The following is a 15,633-nucleotide window of genomic DNA, read 5'->3' on the forward strand; positions in this document are numbered from 1 at the left end:
TATTTTCATCGAGTTTTTTAATACTTTCATCAATAGCTGACTGAAGATTATTTTCAACAAAATCATTTGCTTCTTCTACAATTACGTGTATATTGTCTTTATATTCTCGTTCAAATTCATTTATATTGACTTCTTTAAGAGCCTTTTTGTACTCTCCAATACGTTTCACTACAATCGTGAAATATTCTGCAATGTTTAGCTCTAAGAAAAGTCCATCAAACTTATGATTCAATCTATGGAGCTTGGTCGCTGCTATTGCATATAAATATTGCAACGCTTTTATGTTTTTACTTTGTTCTGGGTCTTTTTCAATTTTTTTTAAATATCGAGATAATCTATTTAAAAATGACTCATAAATTTCTTTAAACGATACTTTGTCATGGAGATCATAAAACTGATCCTCTATTGTTAGTAATTCAATTATTAGCCCTTCTGTAGTATACAAGTCACTCAAAAGACTCGTTTCATTGTTAATTTGTGAATTGTTTGATGAAGTCAATTCGTTCGATCCATTAGTTTTCTTTCCGTACCATTGAACAACAGATTCTATAGAGAAATAAAAGTTCAAAATTACAAATGACAAAATGTTGTTATAAAGTTAGTTTATTAAGGCTCTTAATAGAAGTAAGTCAATAAATTGTAAGATAATATTTGTTAAAATTTGTCTTGTATTCGGAACGTACTGTCTGTCACTAATTACTTAAATAGGGTGCTTTCAGAAAACTGATTATGTATAATTGCGGGTAAAGATATTTTTTCTTGGCTTGGAAATTTAATAGACAATTGTATATTATACAAGAAAATAGTATAAAAAATATTTTGTTGATCGCTTACCATGAGCAAATACACTCAATGAAAACACTAGTAAAAGAACCAGGAATATTGGCTCCTTCATTTTTTTGCAGTCTCCAACAATTTAATTGACTCGTTGAGAAATTTAGATTTCTCATGAATTTTATAGGTTTTTATTCCACTATTTATACCAAAAGTCTTATCAGTTGATAACTGCTACACTAATTATATTCGTTGTATCGATGTGAGCACGTGTCAGCTATAGTATAGTAGTATGCGTTGTTTGAATTATTTGACTAAAAAAAAGAAAAAAAAATACAAAAACGTAGAGGAAAAATACAACAAAAAAATAAATTAAATAAACATAGATACAATTTATGAGCATAAAAAAAAGAAAAAATTAAAAAATTAAATGGAGATCTATATTATAACCATTATTTTTTGACAAGGTGATAAAAATATTTATTCATTTTTTGTTTTTGTCAATAAAGTACTATCTGTTGTATAAGGTCACAATAAATTATTTGTTACATTCTTCCGCATTTAAATTTTTATCTAAAAAATAAGTTATTTGTTTGATTCTTCCATATTTTTTCTACATTAATGCGTATGATTTTTTATCATGACAAATAAAGATTATCAAAAAATACAAAAAAGCGAGCAATGTCGTCGATTCAATTTTAGTTGGAGACGCTTTTTTGTATTTTTTGATAATATTTATTTGTCATGATAAACAATCATACGCATTAATATATAGAAAGAATATAGAAGAATTAAACAAATAATATATTTTTTAGATAGAATTTTAAATGCGGAAGAATATAACAAATAGTTTATAATATATTGTGACCTCATACAACAGATAATACAATACTGGCAAAAACAAAAATTGAATAAATATCTTTATTATCTTTATAAATACTCAAAATAAAACTTGTCATTTTTATGACAGTTGGCCGTTAATTGATATAATATTATTTGATTTTTTTTAGAGTGGATTTGGGAATAGAAAAAAAAAAATTAAATAAATATTTATATATTATTATAATATTTTGTAACAACTAAGATAAAGAACTGGACAGGGTCAAGTTAAATGTTTTTCAACATTTAAGACTCTATTATGTGTCAAAGATATTTGAAAACATTTTTTTTTTACTCAAATAGAATTAAACTACCTGTAAGACTTTGATTGGGCACATACTCAATTACAATTTGACAGTTTGTCTCGCCAACAATTTTTTTTCTGATTGGGGGTTCTGAATTATTTATAGAACTTTAACTGTCATGGCGTATTACATAATAACAATATAGAAAAAAATGCGGAAGAATCAAATTTTATTGATCCAAAAAACAAACAATACTATTGAAAAAAGTAACCTTGTTTAAAAAATATACACGTAATAAGAGATGCTTTAATATGTAAAAAGATATAAGTAAATTCGTGCTAATATTTTTTTTATTTTTACTTTACATATTACATTTTATGTTTTTTCAACTTACTTAAAAGAATAATATATTCTGTCATAGCGTATACATAAATATATAAAAAAATGATGAAGAAAAATCAAACAAATACTCTATTATTTATGATCTCAAACAACAGATGATACTAAACAGAATGCATTGAATGTCATTAGTGTTGAGTTATCAACTGACAATATTTTTGGTTTAAATAAAGATTTAAAATATTTCAAAACTCATCAGAAAACTAAAATTTTTAACAAGTATTATTATTGAAGACTGCAGAAATATGAAAGAGCTTATATTCGTAACTCTTTTATTCGATTTTTCATTAGGTGTATTTGCAGGATGTTAAAAAAATAATGAAGGCACTAATAAAATCACTTGGTTTATACAAAAAAAGAGAACAATTTAAAGGTACGGAAGTAATGTATAATGTTCGGAGAGTTCTATGACTTAGTTGATATATAAGTTTATGACTTTTCCGCTCTGTCGGCCAAGTAAATTTCGTTTCAATTGTTTTCAAGAAACCCTAGTAGATGGCATTTAAAAACTAAAAAAAAAAATATATATATATTCCAAAGCCTAACATAACCTTCAACCACTTACCACACACAAAACATTTGTGATTGTTTATATTGACATTTTTACAATAAAATAACAATTATTAATAACTAAAAAGAAATGGCTGGAAAAAAATTAACTCAAGATTATTTGCGAAAAGCAATGAATGATCACAAAAAAAAATCATCAACAGTTAAAAAAATTGATTCACCACTTGCAAAATATCCTTTTTTATAAATCATAAGTTTTTTTTGTTTATTTAACATTTATAATTTAAACAATCATAATTAATTTTTCTTAACAATGCTATACGTATACAGATGGTGGACAATTAATGTGTGTTGTATGCAAAATAATTGTGAAAAGTGAAACAATCTGGCCAATTCATTTAAATTCAAAAAGTCACAAGGAAACATTGTCATTGACTAGAAAAAGTCTTGAAGAAAAGGATAAAAAGAATAATGTATCATTCAAAAGACCATGTTCACCATTAAATCAACTAAACTCAAAAAAAGTTAAAGGAATATTGAAAAATCCTGGTCACTCAAGTACATCAACACTTCCATCAAATTTTTTTGACAATCCAAGTGGACAAAGTAGTTCTTCTGTTGTTCCAATAACAAGTGGTCCATCAAAAACTGATTTACATTCACAGAATAATAATAAAAATGTTAGAGAAGCTGAACAAGTTAAAGAAGCTGAATCAAATGCATCAGCAACTCTTCCAGAAGGCTTTTTTGATGATCCAATTCAAGATGCAAAGGTTTTTAAAATTTAACAATATTGGTTAATTTATTTTACATTTATATAACTTTTATTTTCTATTTTTTAGGTAAGAAATGTCGAATATAAGGATCCACTTGAAGAAGAATGGGAAAAATATAAAAAAGCAATAAAAGAAGAAACAGCACAGTCTGCTCAAATAATTGCTGATGATCAAGAAGAAGCAAATACTGAAAGAGAAATGGAAGAAGTAGAAGAACAAATACATAATTATCAAAGGTAAGCAAAAAAAAAAAACCTCGTATTGTTTAAAAATTTATAAAGTAAACAAAAGAAAAACATCTCGAGGTACTAGAATTTTTATCATCTTGATTAATCAATTGTTAATAATAAAATACTAGTAGGCCCTGGCTACATAGTAAATAAACTTCACAAATTATTTTTCAAATAACGTAGTGATCAATATAAAAAAATTGATATTAATTAATTTTACAAAAATAGTTCAAATGAACGTGATAAAAACTGATGACTTGCATCATGGATAAAAAAAAACTCTTAAAAAAATAATTAAGTAGTATGATAACAAACGTTTTATAAGACAAAAAAAAAATAAAAATAATGATCACTGACATGGCACAAGTTCCAACAATTTAATTGATTAATTAAAATTACAATTGCACATGTCAATTTTAGTAATATTAACATAAAAAAGCTGAAGATACTTTTTATTTTAAATAAAAGTAGCAAATATGTTTGTAGTTGTTTAATGTCTTTTGCATTTAATTGTTATTTATTAACTATGTATATTTTATTTTGCTTTTAGGGTAGTGCAAATGGATAGACAAAAATTAGAATTTCAAAGAAGTAAAAAACAAACAAATAATATTGATGTTGACTCGTCGAGTGATGATGACAATGATGATTATGATGAATTTATTGATTGGAGAGCTAAAAGTTCAAATATTAAAAAATAAAAAAATTATATAAAAATAAATATACACAAGTTTTCAATAATTCAGTGGTCTTATTATTTTTTTATTTTAATAATATATTGTTGAGTCAAAACAAATTAGTAATATTATATTTTTAAGATACATAGTTTTATTTAACTTATCGACAATCTATTAGGATATTAAAGATGAAAATTAAATATGAATATTATTTAAAATTTAGGGATTAATGTAAAATAAATCGACAAAGAAAAATATATTCTTTTATTTCGATTTCGTAGAATAAATTAATTGTTGATTAAATAATTTAGGTGATTTTAAAAATATTTCAATAGATCATTTACAGACTAAATTTATAGTTTAATTTATTTTTTATATCGTGCGTTTTATTTTTTTTGAATAATATTATTTATTTTTGAAGTAACAAGTAGTTCAAGCTCTTCCCCAAACTTGAACTACTAATTACCTCAAAACAATATAAAATACAATACTATGAAAAATTATTTTTTTGATAATTTTTCTTGCAAATTGCAATTTAATTTTTAATTACCAAATTTGCAATACAATATATATATTTTTTTAATTTTTAAATAGTAAAAAAGAGGTAAAAAAGGGAGCTTCATCGATGACTTGGCTCTATAAGCTAATAGACACAGAGAAAAAATATATATAAATAAAAATAATCTAATTATCAACTAACAATAAATGCATCTTAATTAAATATTAATTATTTTTTTTTTCATATATATGTGCCAATCAAGTCGTTGTATTTTTTAAACAAATTTATCATCATTTGATTCCGAAGAAAACCTTCCCCAAATTTATCTTCGGATTCGAACAAATTAATTTTTTTTTAGTCAACTCGATTGTTTTTATTTAAAAATAAATAATTGTGTGTATTATTTTTTTTTAGAGTTAAATTAAATACTTTTTTTTATCCTTTATAAATCACAGAATAGCACAGTTGCTATATGCATTATAAATTTATAATAATAATACATTTTTATAATTTTTAAATTTGTGTTACTAAATAGCCTAGTCGATATTAAACCGATGGCAAATAGTGCCAAAGATTAACTATATCATTAATTAATTTATCAATTAATTTTTTATATTTTATTTTTTAAATTATAGATTATTATATTTTTTTTTTTAATTTTTTAAATTTTTTTATACGTGTCAGCATAGGCACTAATTTTACGAAGATAGTTTTACTATATTTTTATTATTAATTATTATTATTATTATCATTATTATTATTATTTATATTTTATGTGTAGATATATTTATTTTTTATTCGTCTACTTGGTAGTTAATTTTTTCGATAGATTTATTTAATTTATTTTATAATCTGTTGATTCGAAACTGTTTCGTGTGGTCCCCTATTCGTGCAATATATATTTTTTTCTATTTTGCATATTTCATCGTAATAATATTTTTTTTTTATTACTACATTCCATGATTATTACATCTTGCAATTTTAATTATTTAATCACGATAATAACATTCACACGTTACGTTACGAATCCTTATAAATTATTGATTTTTTTTTATATTTATTTAATTTTTAAGACGGCATGATAAAACTTTCGTTGAAGAAAAAAAAATAGATAATTCATGAGTGGACCCTATGCAATTATATTGATCTACAAAGTATTTTTTTTTTTTTTTTTTGCATACACAGTAGTTATTATGCGTATGGTGTTTTTTTTTAATTTTTATTTTTACGTGAAAGAAAGATAAAAAATTTTTTACAACAAGCATCAGTGTATAGAATAATTGGCAAAATCGTTGATGCTCATATAATATTGGTGCTTAATTATTTCGATATTTTAAATGTTATTTTTTTTTTTTTATAAGCTTATATATTTTTAATTATACTACTAGTAATAATTTATTTTTTAAATCACAATATTTAGTTAAAATTTTATGCCAAGTGTTTAGCTTTTACGGATCAAATCTCAAATTCGGTGTAGTTGACGTTTTTTAATTAATTAAATAATAAAAGGCTCTACCGATAATCCTTATATTTTAAATGTTTGATTATAATAATTTGAAAAAAAAAAGAAATATAAGCAAGTTTTATTAAAGCTAGTTTATTAATTAATTAAAATGATTGAATATCACGATCAGATATTTCAATGGTAACATCTTCAATAACTGGATCATTTTGATTTGACGATGGTTTCAATGTTTTTATTGTTGTTGATGGTGCTGATGATGATGTTGGATTGCCATTACCACTTCCTCTACTTCCTCTTCGTGAACCTATACGAGAAGAACCTGGCAATCAGACGTCTGTCATTTGGCGTTCTTCATTGTTTACACCAAACGAACATAAAATAATAATATATAACAAAAAAAAATAAAAATAAATACACTAGTATACTAAACAACAAACACAAAAACTAATAACTAATTTTATTTTAAATGATTAATAGTAACTATAATAATTATATATTTAGTCAATACGAGTTTATGATCAGGCAAATCACTTACTTTAGCAAGCAACTATTTTAATGTAATTTTTTGATTAGTATATGGTTTTATAATTATCCATTCAGACTAGAGAGAACAGCTACTACTTCTTCAGTTTGTTTGTATGAAAAAAATTATAAGAATTTGGAATAATTATTATCGTCATCACAACAAAAAAAAAAAGGGAAAATTTAACAATTTTAAATAATCAAAATTATAAATTGATAATTAGACTCTACAAATAAACATTTTCAACTAATTTTTCTTTGCAATAATTTAATTATAATGTGAATTTATTGATAAAATAAATTTCAGTATTTCAGAGTATTTATTGAAAATGTTTATTTGTAAACGTAAATCATCAATAATTTTCTATTTTGTATTGTTTAATATTCAAGCATTCAATTGTTAAAATGACGATTAAATAATATCAAAAAAATAAAGATTAAATTATACCAACGTGCCCACCAAAAATATAATACAAAGACTGCATTGCAAATTTTTTTTTCTATATAAAAAAAAATTGCTTCTATATTACAAATAACATGCCGTATATAATTATATTAATAAGTATTTATTTAAATACATATTTGCCTGACTAAAAAAAATTTATTTAATCAAAAAAAAACTATTGTAAAGATGATACTAAACAGATTGAGATGTTGAAATGTACATTTTCATTAGTTAAAAAATAAAAAAACTACTGATAAATTATATACACTCCAATCAACTCGGAAAAAAAAGGAGAAAAAAAAACACAACATGTTGGGAAAATAAGAAAAAAATATAACAACAACAACAACTTGAAATCGTTGTGTTTTTTTTTTTTTTTTGTTGGAAGAAATAGCTCATTAATTATTTATGTTAATTATATATACGATAGTAAGTTGCTTGCTTAGTAATTGAATTTTAATATAAAAACCCGTACGATTGACTCGCTGTGTGTTTTTCGCACCTGGATGCGAGCCATTTGGTGAATGTGCTCTCAATGAACCCATTGATGGTTGTCGTGATGGTGCACGTTGACTTACTTTTGAACCACGTCTTTCCTGTGCATGTAATAATTTATTATTATCACGTAATAATGATACATTCATCAATCGAGCATTTGGAGTATTGAATATTGATCTATTTTCACCGTATCGTGCTCTGTAAAAAAATTAATTTAATTATTAAATTATCTCATATTTATTATACTGTTTCATTGGCTCAATAAAAATAGAATTTTATAATTTTATTGTGACAATGATATATTTATTTTATTTTTATTATTTAAATAAAATTATCTTACTTGCTAAATAAACGAAGAACAACGCAAATTATTATAAACATCAAAGCCATGGCAACGAGAATGCTTATCATTGCTGGATTAACATATCGAAGATTTTCATCAGCCTGTTGCTCAGCTATTAATTATAAATATTTCATTATTATTTGAAATTAATATTAATATTTCTAGCACTACATCTATTTTTAAAAATATCTAAAAAATGAATTAGAGAGATTGAGCAATTCTAGAAGCTTTTTCATTGATTTAATATTATGATGATGAAATTATATTAAAATGATAAAACTTGAAAATTATTCTATAAAAACAAAGGTCATGTATTATTTTATAATTTTGTTTCATTTGCTGAACGATTTCAAATAATATACAATCATGCAAAACGAAAATCCACACCTTGAAGGTGCGTCATTATTGTTTAAATTTTCTTCATACTGTTTTTGTATTGTTAACATACAATAATTAAGATACAATTATTAATAAACAATAATAATAATTATAAAAACTTTGTCTGATTTTCTGTGGCCATATTTTAATTACAGAGAAATAACAAACCTATTTTTTCTACCGAGAAAGTTATGAATATTTAAACGCTAAACAATTTAAAAAAAAAAGAAAACAGTAATAATTTTAGTATACTTTTGTCATAATTTAATTTACCAACGCATTCAACATAGCCATCAGATCTTGTGAGTGGTATTTTTTCAAATCTGCATATACAACGTCTATCACGACACTCAGTTTGAGGAACACGATATTCACATTGTTGAGTGAAAAAACACGTTTCATTAACATTAGCAGCTGAAAAAAAAAAAAACAAGGTTTTATTTAGTAATCAATTAAAATGACGAAAAAACAAATCAATTAATTATTTGCATCAACTTACGATGACCACACTTGTCAAGATAATTTGTCACTTCAAATTCTTCCCGACAAAAACATTTTTTTGTTCTTGGATCACAGTATGAGCCACGAAAACCACATTCCCTGTCTTCACTGCATTGATCACTAAATTTTTTTGATCCTCTTCCAGTCATATCTATAATCGTAAAATAATATATGTTATTTTCACGACAATATGATAATTTATATATATGTTTAAATGTTTTATTCATGTTGTTTGAATATATTCCAACAACTGGAGCATTATCAATCAAACAAAGTCAAAAACTAGAGCAAAAAAAAATCCATTATGCAGGAATCATCAAAATTTATAACACATTATGTATGAAAATATATATTTGTTTTGGATATAATGACTGGATAAATCAAAAAAAAAAAATATCAAAAATCGAGTGATTATTTTTCATTGTAATGTAGACAGTGGTGACGACTGTTTGTCTATTTTATGACCTATTGACCTGGTAAACAATAGTTTACTTTTTTCAAAAAGAAAGATATATAATTTTAAATTAATATTGTGCAAATTTATTTATAAAAAATATTAATTTTTTTATGATTTTTATTGATTTTAATCAAATACGAATTTTGAAAATTTCTATACGTTTAAAACGATAGTTTATTAATTAATTTTTAAGCATTTTTTTTTTAATTTAATTTTATATTTACAACTAGATAATTATTTTTTTAACGTCAAATAATTGATGATTTCTTAGAATTAATTTTAACTTGTTGATAAAATTTTTTAAAATGATATTTGATATCATGCACATTGTCAAAATAAAATAGGTCATTATATGAATGACAATGATCAATCGTAACACTACTAAATACAAAAAGTAAATTAATGTAATATCAAAACCTGATACATGTAAAATTTAAAGTTACTATTTTTTAAATTAATAATAACTTTATAATATAAATTTTTGAAAATTAACTTAGTTTTTCGATTAACTTAATTACTCAAAAATAATTAAAATTTTTTAAATAGCTCATTTATATTCTCGTCAATTTACTTTATAAGCTAAAATTTATTAACTTTAACAAATATATTATACAGAATAATTGTCATGAAATTTTAACATAATACATATATGTATAATTGTTTTACAAATATAATTAAAAAAAGTTTTTTTACTTTGCAATTAATAAATAAAAAAAATAGTTATCCGAATGCAATAATTATTTAACTCATTTTTTATGCTATTTTTTAAATAGCAATTATTTAAATTTGACATTTTAACAAAAAAATTATCAAAAATTGTTAAAAGAATATTCAACTTATTTTTGACCAATTGTCATCTTGAAATTTTACCTCATTAAATATTGTTTATAAACTTCCTCAATATTGTATTCATTAAAAGTTCAACTTTTATATTTTCCATAATAATGAACAAATAAACAACCAAAAATAATTTCAAGTAAAAAAAATTTTTTTTTATACAGTAATTTGAATACCCTGTGCAGTTGTCTCATCATAGTAAAAAAAAAAACAATAGTAACCGCAAAGTTTCTATCAGGGTATAGATTGAAAAACATGAAAGAAATTCTTTGAATAAAAAACTAGGGCAAGTTATAATATTTTTCGTTTGTTAGTTAAAATGCCTCAAGTCATTTTCATTTTTTTTTTTTTCTGCAGCATCTTTATATCTTGTTTATATTTATATATTTTTTTTCTTTTTGGGTTAGCAATAAACATAGTGTGATAATTTTTAGTAGCATTTCTCGTTTGGGGATTAACAGACAAAGTGAATAATAATGTTCAGTGGTTCCTTGATGCTCACAACACATTGACAATCAGCAATTGAGGTCAATAAATATTCAACACAATAGAGGCACAGTACAATTGCTACCAGATAATCCAAAATACATGGAACAACCTTTTGTTCGATACACAAAATTCTAACAGTGTAAATTTATTGATGGAATTTTAAATTTACAGATTATAATATTTATTATTAAATGTTTAATTTTTTAAAAAATTAAAATAATTGAAATAATAGTTTTGCTTTAAACAATATATAATTTCTTTTCATTTTTATTTTCAAAAATTTAATATTTTTATAAATTGTCTCATTTATTTTTAATGTATAACAAGTTTATTTATTTTTTATTATCATTTTGGCATGTTATCAAACACCCAGAAAATGACGGAAGCTAAAAGGCAATTTATTTTGATGAACATTATAAACGCATTTGCTAATAAATTTTCGAGTAATCGATTATTTTTTTATTATTTTTTATTCGAGTAATTTCTATCAATATAAAAATGTTTTATAGTTTGTTGATGATTGATTGATTGATTGATGGATGCTTAGTCATACGAAGAAAAAATTTAAAATAATATAATATTATTTATATTATATTTTGTAGAATAATAATATTTTTTTTCATTTGAAAAATAAATGTATTTGTTTTTTAAAAAAATGATTAAATAATAAATTTTATTTTTGCTATTCAATTAATAAAATAAATTTAAAAAATACATAAAATAAATTTAAAAAAAACTGACTACAGTTTATTTTAGGGAGTCACTTTATTTATCCAAGAATTTATACCAAAGTCTATCGTAAAAGCTCACTCGCAAACTTGGGAATGAAAAACTTTTTTTATTAAAAAAAAAAAAAAGAATGAAAAATGTAATAAACTTAGTTTATAAATTAAATTGTTTGAAATTTATTTATTTTTTTTTTATATATTCAAATTTTATGAGAAACAAAGTGGCTGAAGTCATGTTTGAATATAAAAATGTTACTAATTTTATATATATTTTTTTTTCTAACTTACATTTACAAAACTTAAAATTTTATTTTTAAATTTTTTTTGTTCTTTAACTTTTGAAACGAGTTTGTTAATGCTGACAACTGTAGTTTTTTTTTTTTTTTCCAAAACAATACAATGTTTTTTACATTTTTTATTGTCTTTCTTCGAGAAACAATTGTTTTTATTTTTTTTTATAACTCTATTGTTTGTTGTCAATAGAATATACGTGTGACTTTTTGAGGCCGAAAGTTTTTTTTTCTTTTATACTGTCCATGAAAGTTCTATTTTTTTTTTTTAAATTTAAATAATTCAATGTAATTATTTTGAAAATTTTATATATATTTGAAAAGTTTTTCTTTGATTTAAAATTTTATTTCTTTTAATTATTTATTTGCCATCCAACAGCTTACACTATTTACAGAAGGATATAAAATTTATAAATGATTTATAATTTATAATTTAGCCTAACCTAGATATAATTCAATTCTAAAAATCAATAATTCATTAAATAAAATATTTAAAGTTAGTAAATCTTAAATAGACATATCGCAATGGTAATAAAATATTATAATCGTTCATAAATTTATAAAAGTATAATATTACAAAGCGATCGAAAAATTGTCCAAGTTTTTTTCCTAATTGAATTACAACAACTGGATTTACTTAATTAAAAATAAACAAATTTATCTTTCAGCTTTGCTGTTAACGAATCATTTTCGATTTAACTATTTCCCAATAAATACACGGAGAAATATTTTCATCAATTTATTGGTTTCTCGTTAACTGTTGAATCAGTCAATAAATAAATAATAAAAGTATTTATAATATTTATTGATAAATTTATTTGAAATATTTCGAAAATTTAATATTTACATTACAGAATTTTAGACTTATTTTCATTTATAATATTATAAAAATATTTCTTGATTACGATTGAGAGTGGTACTGTATAATATGTGGGTTACTTTGAATACAGATTGGCATCGTCGGATGTCTCGTCACGCAAATGCAATTCTCTATGGGATTTTTTTTTATTACTCTGAATTTATATAATATATGACTTGCGCGTTTTATTTATTTATTCATTTTTTGTATAAATTTTATTCACATATGACCTAAAAATTAATCATAAAGAAACAAAAAAAAAAAATTTATAAATATTATAAAAAATACAATAATTTTTGTTATCAAAATATATTAATAATTTTTAATAAATCTTGAATATATTGAAAATTGAATCAAAATATACAAACAGAAAATTTATAATTGTTTACTTAATTTATTTACCAGCTAATTTGTAAACAAATTAATTAATAAAAAAAAATTGATAAAAGTGTTATAAAAACTTTGATATATTTATTTTTTAATTTTAATGAGTCATTGATTATACAAAGTGTAAAGAACAATAGTTAAATAAAACAATAGATAAAAAATATAATAATCACATCAAAGAACAATATTGTTTAAGACATATTGACCCTAAAAAAAAAGTTATATATTGTTCCAATTTTATTATTAAAGAGAATGTAAAAACTATAATTTAACATTAAATAATTCTGACCCCTGAGTCATTACTATATTTTTTTTTCTAATATATTTAAACTCGGTCAAACAACCCTTATTTAACTCTATTTTATTTTTCATATACAATATATTATACTACAACAATTATCATGATATAATATTTAAGTTAATAATAAAAATAAAATAAGGTTAACGATCTTTAAAAATTAAAAAAAGTCGACTTATATCCGCAATGCAGACACATAAATTGAACAAAGTAAAAAATATATATTAAATAGCATTTAGCCAAGCAACAATGCCAGAAACACGAGTAATTTTATTATACATATAAAAAAAAAAAAAAATCCACAACAACAACCTTGAAACTTTTAAACAACAATTTTATAAATTAACTTGAATAATTATTGTTGAAATTAAATTATTATTTAAACGTTTATACTGTAAAAATAAATTCACATAAATTGTGAAAGATATATCATGATTGCACCCAATGGATCGTTTAATTGTCTGGATAATTCTCAATTGGTTAAATTTAAATGTTTGTCTAATATATGGGTTGGTCCACGATAATTAACTGTATGATTTATTTGATGATAAATTTGTATTAATTGTCTTTGGTAATATTCCTTTGACACAAATTCAATCAATCAAAAATATTATATATATATTTTGTGTCAAATTAATCGAATAATTTGGCGATAATTTATTAATTTTATTATAATAGTTTATTTAAATAATTAAACATAAATATACACGCGTTGTACGTTTGACCTCGAGACACACAAACCATAAAAAATTACGTTGTAATTTTCATTTTGTCGATAAAGTTGAAGTACATACATATAGAAAAACGAAATAAAACAGCAAAACTTTTACTATTTTATCGATCCAGTTGTGAAAAATGAAAACCAACTAGAGACGACATAATTTGTTATTTAAAAATATTTTTAAATGAAAATTTATTTTAAAAAAATTCAATTTGACATGATGCTTAGTAAATGTTATATTGAATTTTTTTTTTTTTCATTATAATTATTTATTTGTATATATATTAATGATGGTGATAAATTGTTATCTATCATGCAATAAAAAGTTTTTTTTTTTTTTTTTTTTTTCAAATAGACCACATCAGAGATCATGGATTTGAATGGAAAAAAAAATAAAAAATGTGACATTGAATCGCGTGATTACATCAGCTGAGTTGACTATATTTTTTGTTTTTTTTTTTTTTGTGTTAGTGGTGGTATATGCAATAATACTTAGCAATAATAAAAAAAATGAAAATAATCATATTGAGGGTGTGTATAATCAAAATAGATATCAAAAAAAAAAAAATTATTATACTGCATTGAAATAAAAAATTTAATACAACCTGCTGCTTCTTTTTTAAATTTGAACTTTTTTTTTTTTTTTTTTCGTTGAAACATAGATAACAAAGTCAATACACAAACATGAAAAAATTATTTGGCAAACAGCCACCGAAACCAGATAGGTCAACCGAAAATATATATTTCAACACTCAAAATTTTTTTTTTTTTTTTTTGTAACCACAATTTTATTTATTTGACATCGAAAAAAATTAATATCAATTTATTTCAATTAAAAAATTAGTATTTTAATATTATAAATAATATTATTTTACTATTTAAATAAATTTTTAATTTACAGTTTTTTTTTATAGTAGAAAAAAAAAATTTTTTTATTTAAAATTAATATTTACCTTCAAGGGTTGTTAACTCTGGGGGGTCCGGGACCCCTCGGACCGGCAAACCGAGGAGTAACCATTGTAAAACAATGAGGCTAAATAGCCGGGCACCTCGTGATAATTTAACCAAGTCAAACATAATATAATCAAGCCTGGCCCCGCAAGCTCAGGCCCTTATTCACAAACCAACTCATATTTTATTAAATTTCATTATTTATATATTTTTTTTTTTTGTTTATTTTCCAACACAATATTATCACAATATTCTTCACTTTCCAATAATCAAAATAAAAAAAACAACAAATAATTCCACCCTTTAAAAATATAATTATAAAAAAAACAATCAAAGAAATATATATATAATTTTAATAACTTTTTTCTTTTTTAAATATAAACTAAAAAAACAAATTTCGTAAAAACTATAATTTAAATATCAACGCAAACAGAATGCGACTGATGAGGTTTTGCGACTTGCACAAGGGGTTGAA

The 15,633-nt window shown here is 22.5% G+C and overlaps 2 protein-coding genes across 7 annotated transcripts; one reads left to right on the forward strand and one right to left on the reverse strand.

Moving 5' to 3' along the window:
- Positions 1-2,836: 2,836 nt before the first annotated feature.
- On the forward strand, positions 2,837-4,514 carry LOC122853788 (zinc finger protein 830). Its single transcript, XM_044154208.1, has 4 exons — positions 2,837-3,038; positions 3,130-3,580; positions 3,650-3,819; positions 4,364-4,514. Exons 1-4 carry the CDS (start codon positions 2,938-2,940, stop codon positions 4,512-4,514), a joined length of 873 nt encoding a protein of 290 aa, XP_044010143.1. The 5' UTR covers positions 2,837-2,937.
- Positions 4,515-6,165: 1,651 nt separating this feature from the next.
- On the reverse strand, positions 6,166-15,632 carry LOC122854889. Of its 6 annotated transcripts, none has more exons than XM_044155918.1 (6): positions 15,161-15,632; positions 9,140-9,292; positions 8,914-9,054; positions 8,260-8,374; positions 7,924-8,117; positions 6,166-6,758 (listed from the first exon to the last, which is right to left on the reverse strand). In XM_044155918.1, the coding sequence occupies exons 1-6, from the start codon at positions 15,282-15,284 to the stop codon at positions 6,598-6,600; spliced, it is 888 nt and encodes a 295-aa protein (XP_044011853.1). In that variant the 5' UTR covers positions 15,285-15,632; the 3' UTR covers positions 6,166-6,597. The 6 variants fall into 6 exon arrangements, with proteins under 6 accessions (XP_044011853.1, XP_044011852.1, XP_044011855.1 ...); XM_044155917.1 differs by having other exon boundaries at positions 6,166-6,773; XM_044155920.1 differs by having other exon boundaries at positions 6,166-6,803.
- Position 15,633: the final 1 nt, after the last annotated feature.

This window comes from Aphidius gifuensis, linkage group LG4, assembly GCF_014905175.1.
Source record: "Aphidius gifuensis isolate YNYX2018 linkage group LG4, ASM1490517v1, whole genome shotgun sequence".
NCBI classification, from domain to species: Eukaryota; Metazoa; Arthropoda; class Insecta; order Hymenoptera; family Braconidae; genus Aphidius; species Aphidius gifuensis.